The sequence below is a fragment of the Podarcis pityusensis genome (assembly GCF_964106645.2).
Source record: "Podarcis pityusensis genome assembly, chromosome: 4".
NCBI classification, from domain to species: domain Eukaryota; kingdom Metazoa; phylum Chordata; class Lepidosauria; order Squamata; family Lacertidae; genus Podarcis; species Podarcis pityusensis.
Genome location: NC_138027.1, coordinates 6,103,665 through 6,121,982, shown reverse-complemented (window position 1 = coordinate 6,121,982; position 18,318 = coordinate 6,103,665). Strand labels below are relative to the sequence as shown.

General features: G+C 43.5%; 3 protein-coding genes and 2 long non-coding RNA genes across 5 annotated transcripts in view; 3 read left to right on the top strand and 2 right to left on the bottom strand.

The window, feature by feature from the left end:
* The window catches only part of LOC308475315 (uncharacterized protein), a 141,652-nt gene extending 123,910 nt beyond the window's left edge, over positions 1-17,742 (top strand). Inside the window, exon 3 of the mRNA XM_081002393.1 lies at positions 17,345-17,742. The gene's annotated coding sequence lies outside the window, so the exon portion shown is untranslated. The remainder of the gene's footprint in view (positions 1-17,344) is intronic.
* The window catches only part of LOC308475075 (uncharacterized protein), a 166,728-nt gene that overhangs the window by 97,254 nt on the left and 51,156 nt on the right, over positions 1-18,318 (top strand). The gene's annotated exons all lie outside the window — the stretch shown is intronic.
* LOC308475429 overlaps positions 1-18,318 on the bottom strand; it is a 59,162-nt gene that overhangs the window by 3,237 nt on the left and 37,607 nt on the right. The window lies entirely within an intron of this gene.
* Positions 540-17,742, top strand: LOC308475145 (uncharacterized protein). Its single transcript, XM_081002098.1, has 6 exons — positions 540-843; positions 2,062-2,554; positions 2,750-2,831; positions 3,116-3,198; positions 4,136-4,262; positions 15,856-17,742. The coding sequence occupies exons 2-6, from the start codon at positions 2,153-2,155 to the stop codon at positions 17,196-17,198; spliced, it is 2,037 nt and encodes a 678-aa protein (XP_080858224.1). The 5' UTR covers positions 540-843; positions 2,062-2,152; the 3' UTR covers positions 17,199-17,742.
* Positions 3,997-9,605, bottom strand: LOC308475454. The gene is made up of 2 exons (XR_013985213.1): positions 7,683-9,605; positions 3,997-4,293 (listed from the first exon to the last, which is right to left on the bottom strand). It is a non-coding gene; the product is annotated as an uncharacterized lncRNA (long non-coding RNA).

The following is an 18,318-nucleotide window of genomic DNA, read 5'->3' as shown; positions in this document are numbered from 1 at the left end:
TATTAAAATACAATAGTCCATCAAATATTAAAAGCTTCACTAAACATAAAAATCAATTTTCAGTCCTTCAGTGCTAATTGAATTAGCAATTAAGCATTTCTGGAAAGGGAAATGGCATACTTTGTATATTAGCATAAAAAGCATGCATAAGAAAGTATTACTCATTTATGATGAGAATAGGATTTATTTATTTTGAACTTCGCTTGGTTCCTCCTTGGCAGCCAGTGCGATTGTTTCAGCAGGGCTAGAACTCAGGACTGCTGCCTTGAGGGACATCTAAGAGCAGTTGGGCAGGGGAAAGGTCTCCCTTGGGAGGTGGTGGACTCTCCTTCCGTGGAGGTTTCTAAGCACAGATCGGACAGCCATCTGCCATGGATGCTTTAGCTGAGATTCCTACATTGCTGGGGGTTGGACTAGATGACCCTAGGATCCCCTCCTATCTCTCCACTCCTGAATTCTAGGAGGAGCTTCCTTGCCTTCTGCAAAGCCCTTTTCCCTGCAAGCTCTTACTCTGGTTTCTGGCCAAGGGAGGGAGATGCTCAGAGTCCAGCCAAGAGCCTCACCCCCAAAAGGATATCTGGGCATTGCCATAGCCAGGAGGGCAGCTGCCCCCCTAAATCCGTAAAAAATAATAGAAATCTGAGGTTCTGCCAAGCGAGAGAGGGCTGAGCTGGAGGGACTCGGCTTGGCAAGGGTTAAAGGGAAGTGAGCTGCCTTCCTAGAGAGGCCAGGAAGCAAGAGGGGGCCAGGTCCTCCAGAGCCAAGGCCCCTCCCTCCCCAGTCCTTCCCTTGCTTTGGGGTCTCTCCTGCAAGGGCTGCCTCGCTGTCCCCTCCTGGGATCTGGTGAGTCTCCTCTCTCTCCCCCCAGAGGGTGCAGTGGGGAGACGGGGGGGGGGGGTCCCAGGGCTGCAGCAGGGGAGGATGCCTGGGGGGCCTGATCCGGGAGGGGCCAGGTCTGCCACGCTCTCCTTCCTGGAGATCAGAGGATCCCAAACTCACTTGGCCCTCCGCCTCCCCTTTCAGAAAAAATCTCCCTGCTTTAAACAAAGGAGTCCCTGGGACTTTAACTCTGTGTGACATCGCTCAGCCTCATTGCACAACAGAGGAAACATGTGCAAATGGTTTTCCAAAGCTGGACGGGGAGGTGGACTAGCCCCTCCCCCCTCTAAAAAAAAACACGTGGAGGAAGGGAGGAAAAGTGGGGGAGAAAGGGCTGGAACAAAGAGAGGGATCCCAGCCCCTAGTCTGGCTGCTGCATTGCAAACCAGTTTCCCAGTCGTCTCCCACGGCAGCTCCACATTGAGGCCACTGCAGCAATCCTCTCGCACCCAGAGCATGGCATCCCAGGACCACATCCTCTCTGTCCCAAAGGGATTGTTGCTGGCAAAGCAGCCGGAAATGGGCGCTGCTACTCACCGAGCCTCCAGGGACCTTGGCATGAATGGCTGTGTGTGTGTTAAGCTATCTAACAGAATAATAATAATAATAATAATAATAATAATAATAATAGAAAATTACCCACCTAAATTTCAAGGGAGATGTTTTTGGCCCTGCCCACTTGGCCCTTAGGGGGTTGGTCAGATACATACCTGGCCCTCAGAGCAAACAAAAAGGGACCCCACCCCAGGAGTCTGTCTGGAGAGTGGCAGAAAGTCCAAGTGTAAGAAAAGGAGAAAGAAGCAGGGGACTGAGGGTGGGGAGGAACTTCTGAGGACCCCCGGGTGGGGACCCCAATAGAGGAAAGCATCCATTTTCACAAGATATAAATTACTCCCTTGTCAGTCGGTTCTGACTTCATGCATTGACTGGAAGGCAGCAGAAACCAGGTTGATTAATCTCGCAGAAATCCCTTCAGTTGCCTCCACATTTTGCATTGCTAGAAGGCTAGAGACTTATTTCTTCTCGTCTTCCTGCTCTTTCTTTTCAAAAAGATAGCTCATGGTCTGGGATGCGCTGCAGTCCAGCCCTGGTTCCCGGCAAGACTCATCCATGCTTGCTCAGGGAACCATTTCCCCCCCTGTCCTACAAATTCTGTAACAGAACAATGTATTTGCTTTGCAGGATTTGCTAGAGCCTCTCATTAAGACGGACAGAACTTGTCAGAAGACCAAAGGGTTCCTTCCGATCTCTCAGAGGCTTCCTGAGAGCACAGATGGATGAGCGAAACTCAGCTGGCCCTGGAACAGGAAGAGGCCATGCCAGGCAAACTGGGAGCAGTGGGGGATTCTGGGAAAACCCAGTGCAGAAGATCCTGGGTGAGGAGGGCACTCTCCGCTCAGAGGTGCAGAGTCAGCAGTTGAGGCAGTTCTGCTGCCCGGAGGCCAAAGGACCCCGAGAGGTTTGCAGCCGACTCTACCACCTTGACAATCAGTGGCTGAAGCCAGAAAGGCACACGAAAGCTGAGATGCTGGACCTGGTGATCTTGGAGCAGTTCCTGGCTATCCTTCCCCCGGAGATGGAGAGCTGGGTGAGGGAATGCGGAGCGGAGACCAGTTCCCAGGCGGTGGCCCTGGCCGAAGGTTTCCTCCTGAGTCAGGCAGAGGAGAGAAAGCAGGTGAGAGAGACTTTCCTCTGGATACGCCCAAGGGGCTCCAAACAGGACAGAGAACATCCCATAATGCTCTGCTGATGGCCCATCCTTTTTCTGGGAAAGCATCCATGGAATGAGATCTTGCACCCTTCAAGTCTTTGTCATACTCTTTCTAATATTTCTCACCATTCTCTGTTTTGAATCCTTGTTTATTTTCAGGGAAAGGATCTCTTTGCAGAAATGGACCTGGATTCCTGTGAGGCAGAGAGGCCTCCGTTGGACATCAGAGAGAGGCCACTGGGTAAGAGAAAGGTGGTTTTTCCCCATCTGGTCTCATTCTGTTGGTTTTCCAACTCATCTGAGGGTTCTTTTCATCTTGTTTTGTGGGGAGACAGTTGGGAAGGAGGGTCCAGAGGAGGGGAGATGTATTTTTGCACCACAAACATATGAAATGGGCACAAACGTCCAAATGCTCTCAGCAGGTAAGGCTTTCTCAAAGGCCCATCTGTAGTAAGAGATGCCCTATTTCACCTGTGAGAGAAGCAGGCACTCCTGGCATCCTGTTTACCTTTTTTTCTCTTGCAGGTGACAGAAGGATGCCAGCAAGACCTCCTGATCCGTCTTTTCATGGGGGCAGAAGGGAAGCAGTGGCTGTGGAACCAGATCAGGTCAGGGGAAGCTGCCTTGTGGGGACAGAGGCTGAGGGATGGAGCAATGTCATGGACTAGTTGGGCACAGAGGAATGGTGGGAGGATGCAACTGGGGAACCAGGAAGGAAGATGGCTGAGAGCCCAAGAAGTAGAGGTGAAGAAGGATGGGTGGTCAGGGGGGAAGAGGGAGAAGCCTGGGAAGAGGAGGTGTCAGACACTGAAGGGATTACAGGGCTTAGTGAGCTGGGAGACTCTGTGGCAGAATGCAGTGCAGAATCAGAGGCAGAAGAGGAAGGAGGCGAGTGGGAGAGGAAGGCCGAGAGGCAGAGGTGAGTCAGGATAAGTTAGAGCCACCGGTGGCTCCCTCTCCTTTTGCCAGAAGCCACTCTCCCTGCTTGTCTCTCAGAGCCAGGAGACCTGTGCATTGCAGAAATCTCTGCTAGATAATCCAAGACAGATGGCCGTTCAAAATAGGCTTATTTTATTTCTAGATTGATCACTGAATGCTAAAATTGGTTTCTAAGGGGTGGACAAATGAGAAACAAATAGTGGCCTGGATTCACCTAACCAGCCCCATCTACTGCAAAATGGGGCTTGCCCCCCATTCCTCCGCCCTCCATGCCCCCATGACCCCCTTGGATTTAACTGTAGGGCATTGGGAGGGAACTCCCCAGAACAGCTCAGGAGGAGAGGAGAAAGTGGATCCTTCCATCAGGCAAACTGGAATGCTTGCGTAGGCAGAATGACCTGAAAAACACAGTATGGAGTACCACCTATTTGCACAAAGATGAACACCCATAATTAAAACGCAGAATAAAATAAGCATCCATATTTATAATGTGCAGCAAAGCAATCCTATTGAAACAACACCACAATTAACAGGAAGAACACAACAGGGCATTGTGTAGCAGATCATATTTCTGTCTCAGAGGAGAACATTTCCTGTTTCTTTTAGGGTCCAGTGTGCTTTGAAGATGTTGCTGTTCGTTTCACGGACGAGGAGTGGGCGTTGCTGGATCCTGAGCAGAGAGCTCTGCATAAGGACGTCATGGAGGAGAATCGTGGGATCGTGGCCTCTCTCGGTAAGGCTCCCTGTGGGATCGTCATATCTGACTGGAAATTCAAAAAATACCTCAATGTGACCAACCTCATATATTTTCACAGAGCTCAACAGCACCCCCTCTAACACCTGGGAACCTAACACCCCCACAATAAAGAGTAAATTACAGTTTTTTCTTTGAACAATCTTCCTCAAATTATTCCTTTTTCTATCATGATTGTGTTAGGATATTGATGTTCCTTTCCACCTAAACTGATGTGTGGAGCTATCGTCTGTCACATTTCTGTTTACATTTCTGTTTACATGGGAACTTCCGTTTGTGTATAGCTTTTGCCTCATGCTTCCTGCTCTTAGACATGAAGGAGAGCAGACATGTTTTTCTTTGTCTTGATCTATGCTGAATATACTGCTTGTAAATATGCTTTACATATGCCTCTGTCCACCCTTCTTTTTTTTAAAAAAACACACATTTTATTAGTTTTTACAATATCAACGACAAACAAAAATATAAAACAAACAAAACATAACAAACATAAATCATAACCTTATTGAAAATAACAGTTATTTACTTTGTAAAACGACTTCCTCGTTTCCCCTTAGTTGAATTTCATTGCATATCCTTATAACGGTTTTCCAAATCCCAATTTTAATACCCTTTAAATTAAACATTAACATCTTTAAATCTTCTCCTTCTTGTATTAAACATATTATTTTATCAGTTAACATAAATACAGTCCTAAGCCCATTAAGTATCTGGACGCTATTTCCAGTTATTTTAGCTTAACAAATTTAGCTAAATAATCATTAAATTTCTTCCATTCTTCGTGGTGAGTTCCTCCTCCTTCTGGTCGCGGACTCTTCCGGTTAGATCGGCTAGCTCCATAAAATCCATCATCTTCATCTGCCATTCTTCTACTGTTGGTAATTCTTGAGTTTTCCCCTTTTAACTAACAAAATACGAGCCGCAGTTGTTGCATACAAAAACAGATTAACATATTTCTTGGGCAATTCCGAACCTGTTATTCCAAGAAGAAAGGCCTCTGGTTTCTTTATAAATGTATATTTCAACATTTTTTTCAATTCATTATAAATCTTTTCCCAGAAGTCTTTCACCTTGGAGCAGGTCCACCACATATGAAAGAATGTTCCTTCTTTTTCTTTACATTTCCAACATGTATTATCACAATTATGATACAGTGGTGCCTCGCAAGACGAAATTAATCCGTTCCGCGAGTGTCTTCGTCTAGCGGTTTTTTCGTCTTGCGAAGCAACCCTATTAGCGGATTAGCGGATTAGCGCTATTAGCGGTTTAGCGGCTATTAAAGGCTTATCGGCTTGGCGGCTTAGCTGCTAAAAGGCTATTAGCGGCCTAGCGGCTTAGAAAAAGGGGGGGGGGGAGTGAAAAAAAAATCTCAAGACTCGCAGACATTTTCGTCTTGCGAAGCAAGCCCATAGGGAAATTCGTCCTGTGAAGCAACTCAAAAACGGAAAACCCTTTCATCTAGCGGGTTTTCGGTCTTGCGAGGCATTCGTCTTGCGGGGCACCACTGTACATCTTTGCTAATTTTACAGGAGTCAAATACCATCTACACATCATTTTCATAATATTTTCCTTTAACAAAGTACATGCGGTGAACTTAACCCCTTTCTTCCACAATCTTTCCCAGTCCTCAAACATTATGTTATGTCCTAAATCTCTTGCCCAATCTGTCATCACCGATTTAACTTGTTCATCTTTCGTATGCCACTCCAGGAAAAGCTTGTACATTTTAGATAAGTTTTTACCTCCAGTATCTAACAACTCCATCTCCAACTTAGATTTTTCCAAGGCAAAACCATTTTTCTTATCCAGTTTATACAATTCGTTAATCTGGTGGTAATGTAGCCAATTTTGCTTATCTTTAATTTGCTCAAATGGTCCTAATTTATAACCTTCCTCTTCCTCTATTAATAAATCATAATATCTCAACCATTTGGTATCCATATTTAATTTTTTCTGGGCTTTTGCCTCCATTGGTGAAAGCCATCTGGGCGTCTTTCTTTCTAAAAGGTCTTTGTATTTTATCCAAACATTATACAACGATTTCCGAATTATATGATTTTTAAATGCTTTATGGGCTTTTACTTTATCATACCACAAATATGCATACCAACCAAACACATTATCAAATCCCTCCAAATCTAGTAAATCTGTATCTTCTAATTTCATCCATTCTTTAATCCAACAAAGTGTGGCAGCTTCAAAATAGATTGTTAAGTCTGACAGAGAGAATCCCCCTCTTTCTTTGGAATCCGTAAGTAATTTGTATTTCATTCTGGGTTTCCTCCCCTGCCACCCTTCTGTCGCAGAGTTCATTACTCTGCTGATTAGAGGGTGCTCCAGCTTCTGAAGAGTTCTGAAGCTGCAGGTCGCTGTTTGATGCTGTTCCGCGGACCGGAGTTTGCCCGGTTACCGGCCGGTGGGCTGGAGCCAGCTGGGAGCCTGCCAAATGCCCCCGTTTCCCTTGGACGCATCCCAAGAGATTGGGCTGGTCTGAACTTCCCAGGCCATCTTCACTGTCAGCTTCAGAATTGTTAGGAAAGCTAAGTAGCTTCCGGTTTTTGTTTTTGCTCCTGTCAGTCTTGGGTTGACCAAAGAGATGACTGGCAGCGAAGCTCAGGTGCTGCCAGCCAGAGAAGAAGCAGGCCTAGGGAGAGGAGAGTTAGCAGCGGAAGGCAGAGAGGAGGGGGAGAGCAACTGTCATCTGAGCTCTGAACAAGGGGGAGAAGAAAAAGAGAGACAGAGTGACAGACAGCTGTGTGAGAGCTACAGGAGTGAGTCAGACGCTGGAATGCAGGAAGCATTCTCTGCCAAATTTAAAGATACTGGAAGAGAAGGTGGGGGCTTCCGTGCTGGGGAAGGGGGAGGAGCTCAGTCTGGGCAACTCCATCTTGTGGGGAGGACGATGAGTAGAGGAGCTCCGTCCAAGTTTGTTGTTTTAGCAATAAATCTGAAATTATTAACAGAGTCGTCTCACGTTTGTGGGAGAGACCAAGCCATAACAAGGACTGACATTGGAGATGGAGGGGATGCCATGACTGGGCCAAAAAAAATACATCCCAGAGAAGAGCTAGGCTTATGGAATCTCAGGTAGCAGTAGCAGTGATGAGGATGAGGATGATACAGTGGTACCTCGGTTTACAAACTTAATTTTTTCCAGAACAGGTACCACTGTAGTAATAATAATAATTTTTTGTAATGGCTTGGCTCTCCCACAGAAGCGAGACACCGGCAGTAATTATCTCAGGTTTATTGCTCATACACATAAATCACTCCGGAGCTCCTTCACTCCGTGTCTGACTTCAAGTTTGCAGTTGCCAAGTCTAAACTCCGCCCCTTCCTCTTCTTCCAAGAGGGGGAAAAACCCTTTCGCTTCCGCTCTTTCCCCCTCCTCTCACTGACCTTTTCGCGCCTTCGAGTTTTTGGGCTAGCTATTCCTGGCCTCTCTCCTTTTGTCTCTGAGCTAAGATTGGTATTTTGTGGATCTTTGCTATCTGCTGCCTGCTCTGTGTTCTCTGAAGCTCTGCCACTCGGCTGCCCCTCCTCCTTCTCACATTCCAGCTCACATTCCAGTTTCCTTATCTCTCTTTGCCTGCTTTCATACATTCCAGCCTCTGTCAGCTCGGAACAAAGCTGTCATTTTTATTTCTACCCTGCCCATCTGGCTGGGTTGCCCCAGCCACTCTGAGCAGCTTCCAACACATATATAAACATGAAACATCAATAATAATATTCTGATCCCATATAAAAAGAACATTAACTTAAAATGAGCAACTTATACTGGAGGCCAAAATTGTGGAAACCTTTTGTGGAAAGTGTATTTCTGAGGTTTGATGGCTCATAACACCACTTTTCTGTGGAGTAATGTCGTTGTTGTTGTTTAATCGCTTAGTTGTGTCCGACTCTTCGTGATCCCAGGGACCAGAGCACGCCAGGCACTCCTGTCTTCCACTGTCTCCCGCAGTTTGGTAAAGCTCATGCTCATAGCTTCGAGAACACTGTCCAACCATCTCGTCCTCTGTCATCCCCTTCTCCTTGTGCCCTCCATCTTTCCCAACATCAGGGTCTTTTCCAGGGAGTCTTCTCTTCTCATGAGGTGGCCAAAGTCTTGGAGCCTCAGCTTCAGGGTCTGTCCTTCCAGTGAGCACTCAGGGCTGATTTCCTTCAGAATGGAGAGGTTTGATCTTCTTGCAGTCCATGGGACTCTCAAGAGTCTCCTCCAGCACCATAATTCAAAAGCATCAATTCTTTGGCGATCAGCCTTCTTTATGGTCCAGCTTTCACTTCCATACATCACTACTGGGAAAACCATAGCTTTAACTATATGGACCTTTGTTGTCAAGGTGATGTCTCTACTTTTTAAGATGCTGTCTAGGTTTGTCATTGCTTTTCTCCCAAGAAGCAGGCATCTTTAAATTTCGTAACTGCTATCACCATCTGCAGTGATCATGGAGCCCAAGGAAGTAAAATGTCTCACTGCCTCCATTTCTTCCCCTTCTATTTGCCAGGAGGTGATGGGCCCAGTGGCCATGATCTTCATTTTTTTGATGTTGAGCTTCAGACCATATTTTGCGCTCTCCTCTTTCACCCTCATTAAAAGGTTCTTTAATTCCTCCTCACTTTCTGCCATCAAGGTTGTGTCATCTGCATATCTGATATTTCTTCCGGCAATCTTAATTCCGTCTTGGGATTCATCCAGCCCAGCCTTTCGCATGATGAATTCTCCATATAAGTTAAATAAGGAGGTAGACAATATACAGCCTTGCCGTACTCCTTTCCCAATTTTGAACCAATCAGTTGTTCCATATCCAGTTCTAACTGTAGCTTCTTGTCCCACATAGAGATTTCTCAGGAGACAGATGAGGTGATGAGGCACTCCCATTTCTTTAAGAACTTGCCATAGTTTGCTGTGGTCGACACAGTCAAAGGCTTTTGCATAGTCAATGAAGCAGAAGTAGATTTCTTTCTGGAACTCTCTGTCTTTCTCCATAATCCAATGGTAGCTCGGTTTACAAACTTAATCTTTTCCGGAACAGAACTGTTCTTAAATCGAGGTACCACTGTAGTAATAATAATAATAATTTTTATTTCTACTCCCCATCTGGCTGGGTTGCCCCAGCCACTCTGGGTGCCTTCCAACACATATATAATCATGAAACATAAATAATAATAATCTGATGCCATATAAAAAGAACATTAACTTTAAAATGAACAACTTCTACTAGTGGCCAAAATTGTGGAAACCTTTTGTGAAAAGTGTATTTCTGAGGTTTGATGGCTCATAACACCACTTTTGTGTGGAGTAATACCATAAAATTATATAGCAATGGAAAGATAATTTAATGAGGAATGTAACGCAAAGACTTTTATGAAGGAGTATTTATTGAAACAGCAGTCATAAAGCAAAAATGTGAAACCTTTGGTAACCATTGGTAACCTTTAGCTTTAATTGTTGTTGTTGTTTAGTCGTTTAATCGTGTCCGACTCTTCGTGACCCCATGGACCAGAGCACGCCAGGCACTCCTGTCTTCCACTGCCTCCCGCAGTTTGGTCAGACTTATGTTTGTAGCTTCGAGAACACTGTCCAACCATCTCGTCCTCTGTCGTCCCCTTCTTCTTGTGCCCTCCATCTTTCCCAACATCAGGGTCTTTTCCAGGGAGTCTTCTCTTCTCATGAGGTGGCCAAAGTACTGGAGCCTCAGCTTCACGATCTGTCCTTCCAGTGAGCACTCAGGGCTGATTTCCTTAAGAATGGATAGGTTATTTCTTCTTGCAGTCCATGGGACTCTCAAGAGTCTCCTCCAGCACCATAATTCAAAAGCATCAATTCTTTGGCGATCAGCCTTCTTTATGGTCCAGCTCTCACTTCCATACGTCACTACTGGGAAAACCATGGCTTTAACTATACGGACCTTTGTTGGCAAGGTGATGTGTCTGCTTTTTAAGACACTGTCTAGGTTTGCCATCGCCTTTCTCCCAAGGAGCAGACGTCTTTTAATTTCGTGACTGCTGTCCACCATCTGCAGTGATCGTGGAGCCCAAGAAAATAAAATCTCTCACTGCCTCCATTTCTCCCCTTCTATTTGCCAGGAGGTGATGGGCCCAGTGGCCATGATCTTCGTTTTTTTGATGTTGAGCTTCAGACAATATTTTGCACTCTCCCCTTTCACCCTCATTAATAGGTTCTTTTTTTAAAAAAAAATTAATATTTATTACTTTTAAAAGTTACAGAAAAAGAAAGGAAAAAGAAAAAAGAGAAAAGAGAAAAAACTTAAAAAAGAGGAAAAAAAGAATACAATACAATATATAAACAATACAAAACACAACCTAAACATATTAAACTACACTAAACAAAACCCTAACCCACCTTAACCCTAAATAAAACAAAACAATAACCATTTAAAAACATACATCACACCTTTTCCATACTCTATCATTCATTCCCTTGTTTCCTCGACTTCCTCTCACCTCCCTTTTTGTATTCCACTTCTATTAATGGTTTCAGCAAATCCTTTCCATCTTTCTCTATTTTCTGTCATATTATAAATATCTTAACATATTTTTTGTCATTAAAACTAAAATACTTATATATGCTTAACTCCTTATAACATTTCTGCTAAGGCCATAAAATTTCTTTCCATCATTTTTCTATCATTCATTAATTTTACAATATTACTATATATAAACTTTAAATTCTCTAATCTTCTTCCACCATCTCCTCTCCCTGCTTTCGGATTCTGCCAGTCCTTTCCGTCAATTCCATATAGTCCATCAACCTGGAGATCTTATGTCCGAGGCTCTTAACTCTTTTCCAGGTCCCTTCTGCAGGTCTTCTTCATATTCTTTAATGTCAAAAAGCAGATCTCGGGAAGACTCCAACCTAACAATGCTTTTATTCCTTCCAGGCAGGTCAGCCAAATTTCCATAGTTGAAGCTGAGGTCTATAAGATGTTTCATGACATGTTTCAAAATTCCTCCGGTTCCAAAGGCCCCCAGAACTCCAATCTCCTCCAGACCCAAATCCATGTCCCAAAAGTCAATTGATCTCTGCATAGAGGTATCCTTCCAACTTTCCTTCTTCCATTCAGGCCGGGATCCAATCCTCAAAATCTGGCTTTTTCTAGATTCAATCCTAGAAGTCCTCAACTTGTAATCCTCAATTTGCTTCTGTAAGACTGAGGATCCCGCTTGTATTACTTTAGGCTCAACGACCACCGCTTTCTCTTTCTCCTCCACAATTTGTCCTTCCAAAGTAGATTCTTGTACCAAGTCCTGAATTATTTCTGTGTTGGTGCTCACTTTTTGACTCCAATTAGTCACTTTTTGATCCCAATTGTCAATTTTAAAAGACATGTCATCTGTCTTCTTATGAAGCTGTTCCAACAAGTAGCTTATCTTGCATAATACCGTCACAATGGCTTCTCCTGTCAACATTTTGAGTGGTCCAAGGTCAATCTCTAGTTCTCACGATTACTTATCTGCAGCTGGTAATTCCCCAGTTGCACTCCTGTGACAGTTTCAAAAACTCCCTCTAGAGGGAAACAGTCTCCACTTGTATCAGTCCTTTCAGAGACAATTCAAGCCATGAAAATAGTTTCAGTTTCCAATTACTTTTCCTCCTTTTTAAGCGTAGAAGGGAACAATGGAAACAGTATCTTTTTCTTATTTAACTAGCTGTCAAAAATGTTTTGTTCGCAGTCAATAAACTCTCCCAAAACTTCACTCTTTCTGGCAGCCCTTACCAGGTTCAGGGCAGTGGTAATTTGGTTTTTCACTCTCTCCTGCAGGCTCACCAAGTCCAAAATCTCCCCCCTCTTCTCCTGTTTCCAAGGGGGGCTCTGTAGCTTTAACCGATGAAAATTTAATCCCTTGCCAAAAGCTTCCAAAGACTTTAGCTTATAACGTCTTTGCTTCAATCTATTTACAAAAAGGGGAAGGCGGACTTCCTGTTTAAGACCTTCCCCGTTTCGGTGCCAAATTAAGGTATTTAAAGATCCAATTTTCCGTTCTACTCACGGGTAGTTGTTTAAAATCTGATTGTCCGCATACTGCTTAAGCCTGCCTTGTAGGATTTTAAGCATAACCTTGCTAGCGTGTGAAATGAGTGCAATTGTGCGGTAGTTGGAGCATTCTTTGGCACTGCCCTTCTTTGGGATTGGGATGTAGACTGATCTTCTCCAATCCTCTGGCCACTGCTGAGTTTTCCAAATTGGCTGGCATATTGAGTGTAGCACCTTACCAGCATCATCTTTTAAAATGTTAAATAATTCAGCTGGAATATCATCACTTCCACTGGCCTTGTTATTAGCAGTGCTTTCTAAGGCCCATTTGACTTCACGCTCCAGGATGTCTGGCTCAAGGTCAGCAACCACACTACTTGGGGTATACGAGGCATCCATTTCTTTCTGGTATAGTTCCTCTGTGTATTCTTGCCACCTCTTCTTGATGTCTTCTGCTTCTGTTAGGTCCTTTCCACTTTTGTCTTTTATTACGGTAATCTTTGTACGGAATGTTCCTTTCATATCTCCAATTTTCTTGAACAGATCTCTGGTTTTTCCCATTCTATTGTTTTCCTCCATTTCTTTGCATTGCTCATTTAAGAAGGCCTTCTTGTCTCTCCTTGCTATTTTTTGGAAATCTGCATTCAATTTCCTGTATCTTTCACTATCTTCCTCACATTTTGCTTGCCTTCTCTCCCCCGCTATTTGTAAGGCCTCATTGGACAGCCACTTTGCTTTCTTGCATTTCCTTTTCATTGGGATGGTTTTAGTTGCTGCCTCCTGTATAATGTTACGAGCCTCCATCCATAGTTCTTCAGACACTCTGTCCACCAAATCTAAATCCTTAAACCTGTTCCTCACTTCCACTGTGTATTCATAAGGGATTTGAGTTAGATTGTATCTTACCAGCCCAGTGGTTTTTCTTACTTTCTTCAGTTTAAGCTTGAATTTTGCTATAAGAAGCTGATGATCTGAGCCACAGTCAGCTCCAGGTCTTGTTTTTGCTGACTGTATAGAGCTTCTCCATCTTTGGCTGCAGAGAATATAATCAATCTGATTTTGATGCTGCCCATCTGGTGATGTCCATGTGTAGAGTCATCTCTCTTGTTGTTGGAAAAGAGTGTTTGTGATGACCAGCTTGTTCTCTTGGCAGAACTCTATTAGCCTTTGCCCTGCTTCATTTTGAACTCCAAGGCCAAACTTGCCAGTTGTTCCTTTTATCTCTTGACTCCCTACTTTAGCATTCCAATCCCCTATAATGAGAAGAACATCCTTCTTTGGTGTCACTTCTATAAGGTGTTGTAAGTCTTCATAGAATTGGTCAATTTCAGTTTCTTCAGCACCAGTGGTTGGTGCATAAACTTGGATTACTGTGATGTTAAAAGGTCTGCCTTGGATTTGTATCGAGATCATTCTATCATTTTTGAGATTGCATCCCAGTACAGCTTTCACCACTCTTTTGTTGACTATGAGGGCCACTCCATTTTTTTTATGGGTTTCTTGCCCACAGTAGTAGATATGATGGTCATCCGAACTGAATTTGCCCATTCCCGTCCATTTTAGTTCACTGATGCCCAGGATGTCAATATTCTTGCCATCTCATTTTTGACCACATCCAACTTACCAAGGTTCATGGTTCTTACATTCCAGGTTCCTATGCAATATTTTTCTTTACAGCATTGGACTTTCCTTTCGCTTCCAGGCATATCCGCAACTCAGCCTCCTTTCTGCTTTGGCCCAGCCGCTTCATCAGCTCTGAATCTACTTGTACTTGTCCTCCGCTCTTCCTCAGTAGCATGTTAGACGCCTTCCGACCTGAGGGGCTCATCTTCCAGCATCATAACTTTTATATGCCTGTTGTCTTTGTCCATGGAGTTTTCTTGGCAGGGATACTGGAGTGGCTTGCCGGTTCCTGCTGCAGGTGGATCACATTTGGTCAAAACTCTCCACTATGACCTGTCTATCTTGGGTGGCCCTGCACGGCAAAGCTCATAGCTTCTCTGAGTTATTTAAGCCCCTTCGCCACGGCAAGGCAGTGATCCATGAAGGGGTTTTAATTAATTAAAATTAATTAATTTAATTAATTAATTAATTTAATTAATTAATTAGCTTTAATTACGGCCTTACAACGCCTTCCCATGAAGTTTTTAGTTCTGCAGCTGTGAGAATGTGAAACCAAGACTGAATTATTGCCTATGTTAATTGGGCTTTATTGCTGGGTTGCCTTTGATTAACAAGTTTCTTTAGTCGGCCCCATAGATTTCCGACTGGGTTAAAATCTGAGCTATTCCCAGGACATTCTGGCAGTGGAATAGGATTATCTTGAAAGCACCGTTTGCACACAGCAGCAACATGACATGGAGCTGAATCTTGTTGAAATAGATAGATAGATAGATAGATAAATAAATAAATAAATGCTTCAGTATCAGGGAAAAGATCACCTGCGGAAGGCTTCAGTTTGGGCTAAAGTATTTCCTTTATGTATTTGGGGGTATTTACATTTCCATTAATGACGCAAATTCTGCCCACACCTTTTGCTGCCATACAACCCCAGATCATCACACTATCTGGGTGTTTCACAGTCAGTGTAATGCAAGTTGCATGTAAATCTTCTCTGATTCTTCTCCTCACATATTTCATGCCATCACTACCAAGCAAGGAGATTTGGGTCTCAATTCTCCAAATAACACTGTCCCATTCTTCCACTGTCCACTTAACAAGGGTTTAGTCTTTCAAGCTTTGCTTGAGAGATAACAATGGCTTTTTTCTTAGAATTCTAACATTTCGACCAGTCCTTGCACTCAACTTCACATTATATTGCACCATGTCATCTTGTATACACCCAGATGATATTCTTCTGTCATGTAGGGACAGTCTCTCCATTCTTCGATTGTCACTTGCCTTTGTGCACCTTTTCCTGCCTTAACCAGTCTGATTTTTTAGTGACTGAGTCTCCATATACGTCTTCAAAAATATAGAAAGGCCAGCTTTGGTTATGTTTTCCACAATCTTTCTTCTAATTTCTTCATAACTGTAGCCTTGTTCACTTAATAGTACTATTTTACATCGCTTTCTGGGTGACCAATCAACTCTTTGTGCCATTTCTTTAATTTTCTTATGTTTTTCAACCTAACTAAATGAAAGAAGACAGAAAACCAACCAACTTGTTAGCAATCACGTAACACACTGACAAAAGTCAACCTAAGCAAGTTGTGCTTCCTTTTTCTGGTTTTCTGGCTATAATGTTTGATAGAATACGGATAATTAAACAAACTTAGTTGAATTGCATTCTTGATTAAATTATCTTTCCATTGATATATAATTTTAGAATATTACTCCAAAAGAAGCAGAGTTTTGAGCCATCAAACCTCTGAAATACACTTTTCTCCAAAAGGCTTCCGCAATTTTGACCACTACTGTATATCAAACAAAGCAACATTCAACAACACATCAGAATATCATAATAAATATGTTGGTTAATGACAAACAATACAGGTAATGGACACCCCCCCCAACTCCCTTCAGTTCTTATCCATTTGTTCCTGAGGCTCTAACCCTTTTTGTCTGCATTGCAGATTGTGATGAATCGGAAATCGAGAACAAAGGTGACCACGATAAAATCCCCAGAGAGGAGAAGCCATGTAAAAATTTAGAGTGTGGAGAAAGCTGCAGTCAGAGCTCCCATTCCACTTCCCATCAACAAAATCTCATTGGAAAGAAACCATATCAGTGTGTGGAATGTGGAAAGAGTTTCAGGAAGAGCTGCGATCTCACTTGCCATCAAATAATTCATACAGGGGAGGAGCCCTATCAGTGTGTGGAATGTGGAAAGAACTTCAGTCACACCTCCAGTCTCACTTCCCATCAAAGAATGCATACAGGGGAGAAACCCTATCAGTGTGTGGAATGTGGAAAATGGTTCAGTCAGAGCTCCCATCTCACTTCCCATCAAAGAATTCATACAGGGGAGAAACCCTATCAGTGTGTAGAATGTGGAAAGAGCTTCAGTCAGAGCTCCGATCTCACTTCCCATAAGCGAATTCATACAGGGGAGAAACCCTATCAGTGTGTGGAATGTGGAAAGAGCTTCAGGAAGAACTATCATCTCACTTCCCATAAGCGAATTCATACAGGGGAGAAACCCTATCAGTGTGTGGAATGTGGAAAGAGCTTCAGGAAGAAGGACCAACTCACTTGCCATCAAAGAATTCATATAGGGGAGAAACCCTATCAGTGCATGGAATGCGGAAAGAGCTTTAATCACAGCAATCGTCTCACTTCTCATCAAAGAATTCATACAGGGGAGAAACCCTATCAGTGCATGGAATGCGGAAAGAGCTTTAATCACAGCAATAATCTCACTTCTCATCAAAGAATTCATACAGGGGAGAAACCCTATCAGTGTGTAGAATGTGGAAAGAGCTTCACTCAGAGCTCCAGTCTCACTTCCCATCAAAGAATTCATACAGGGGAGAAACCCCATCAGTGCATGGAATGCGGAAAGAGCTTTAATCACAGCTATAGTCTCACTTCTCATCAAAGAATTCATACAGGGGAGAAACCCCATCAGTGCATGGAATGCGGAAAGAGCTTTAATCACAGCTATAGTCTCACTTCTCATCAAAGAATTCATACAGGGGAGAAACCCTATCAGTGTGTAGAATGTGGAAAGAGCTTCACTCAGAGCTCCAGTCTCACTTCCCATCAAAGAATTCATACAGGGGAGAAACCCTATCAGTGTGTGGAATGTGGAAAGAGCTTCAGGAAGAAGGACCAACTCACTTGCCATCAAAGAATTCATACAGGGGAGAAACCCTATCAGTGCATGGAATGCGGAAAGAGCTTTAGTCACAGCGATAGTCTCAATTCCCATAAAAGAATCCATTCAAAGGTCGGAAAAACCATTTTACAGCTTTAGGAGCTAAGAAATCCGCACCTTTATTACCTGGCGTTTGGCTGATTGACATCTAATGCCTTTTGAACATGTGGTGTTTTGTGTTTTTATGTTGTAACCATCCTGAGACCTGTGGGTGTAGGAATAGGCGCCAATGTTTAAAGACCTAGGCGTCTTCCCCCCCATAAAATATTTAAGGAGGCCTGTGGCGTTTGCCCTCCTAGGTGTATGACATCATACTGGGTCATAAGGAAAGGGTTAACTAAGTGTAAAATGATTAACCAATAGGAACCCAAGGGGAGGAGTTAGAGTTGTTAAGAAGTGAGTCTGGAGTTAGAGAAGGGAGAGGGAAGATAAGTCTGTGGGTTGGGCTAGTTTGATGCGAGAGAGTGAGAGAATCTGTTAAGAGGAGTCAGTTAAACAGCTGGGATAATCAGTTAGAAGGTATTAGGAAGGTATAGGCCGGTAATGAAACTAAGGTTAAGAAACTGACAAGAAAAATTATCTGAAACCATAAACTTGTTAATGCTTATAAAATAAACTTGTTTATTTGGTTTAATGTTAACAACTGTCTAGATGCAGTGTGTACCCGAGAGAAATGGGTTGGTGGCAGTGGGGAAGCGATCCAGTGGTGGCACAGGGATCAATAGACTGTCAAACGTCCGGGGACCCTGTGTGAACGCCACAAAAGTGTCGGCAGCAGTGGGATAACATCAATATGCCTGTGAGATCCATTCAATACCCTGTGGTGGGATATTTAGATTGTTGCGCCTAGTCACCAAAAAAGTGACAGCAGCAGTGGGATCCAAATCAATATGTTTGAGGCGGGATCAGATAGATACGCCTGTGTTGGGGAAAACAATACACTTGGAGGGGGAAGGGTAAATCTGTGAAGTGATTACCTAGCCTGAGTGTGTAGTTGTAAAATACCTAAGGTAAGCCGCAAAGCCAAAATAACAAGGAAAAAGAGAGCTCAAAATCTGTTCTGGCAGAGGGTTTAGACTCGTGGTCAGAGGAAGTAAGCTTGAAGGGTTAGAGAGAAAACCCATAGCAGAACTTTGGGACCAGAGTCTTGAGAGAAGCCTAGCCAGAGGGAACGGTACTGAGAGGAAATTTCTCTTATTTTGTTAATTTACTGACAATT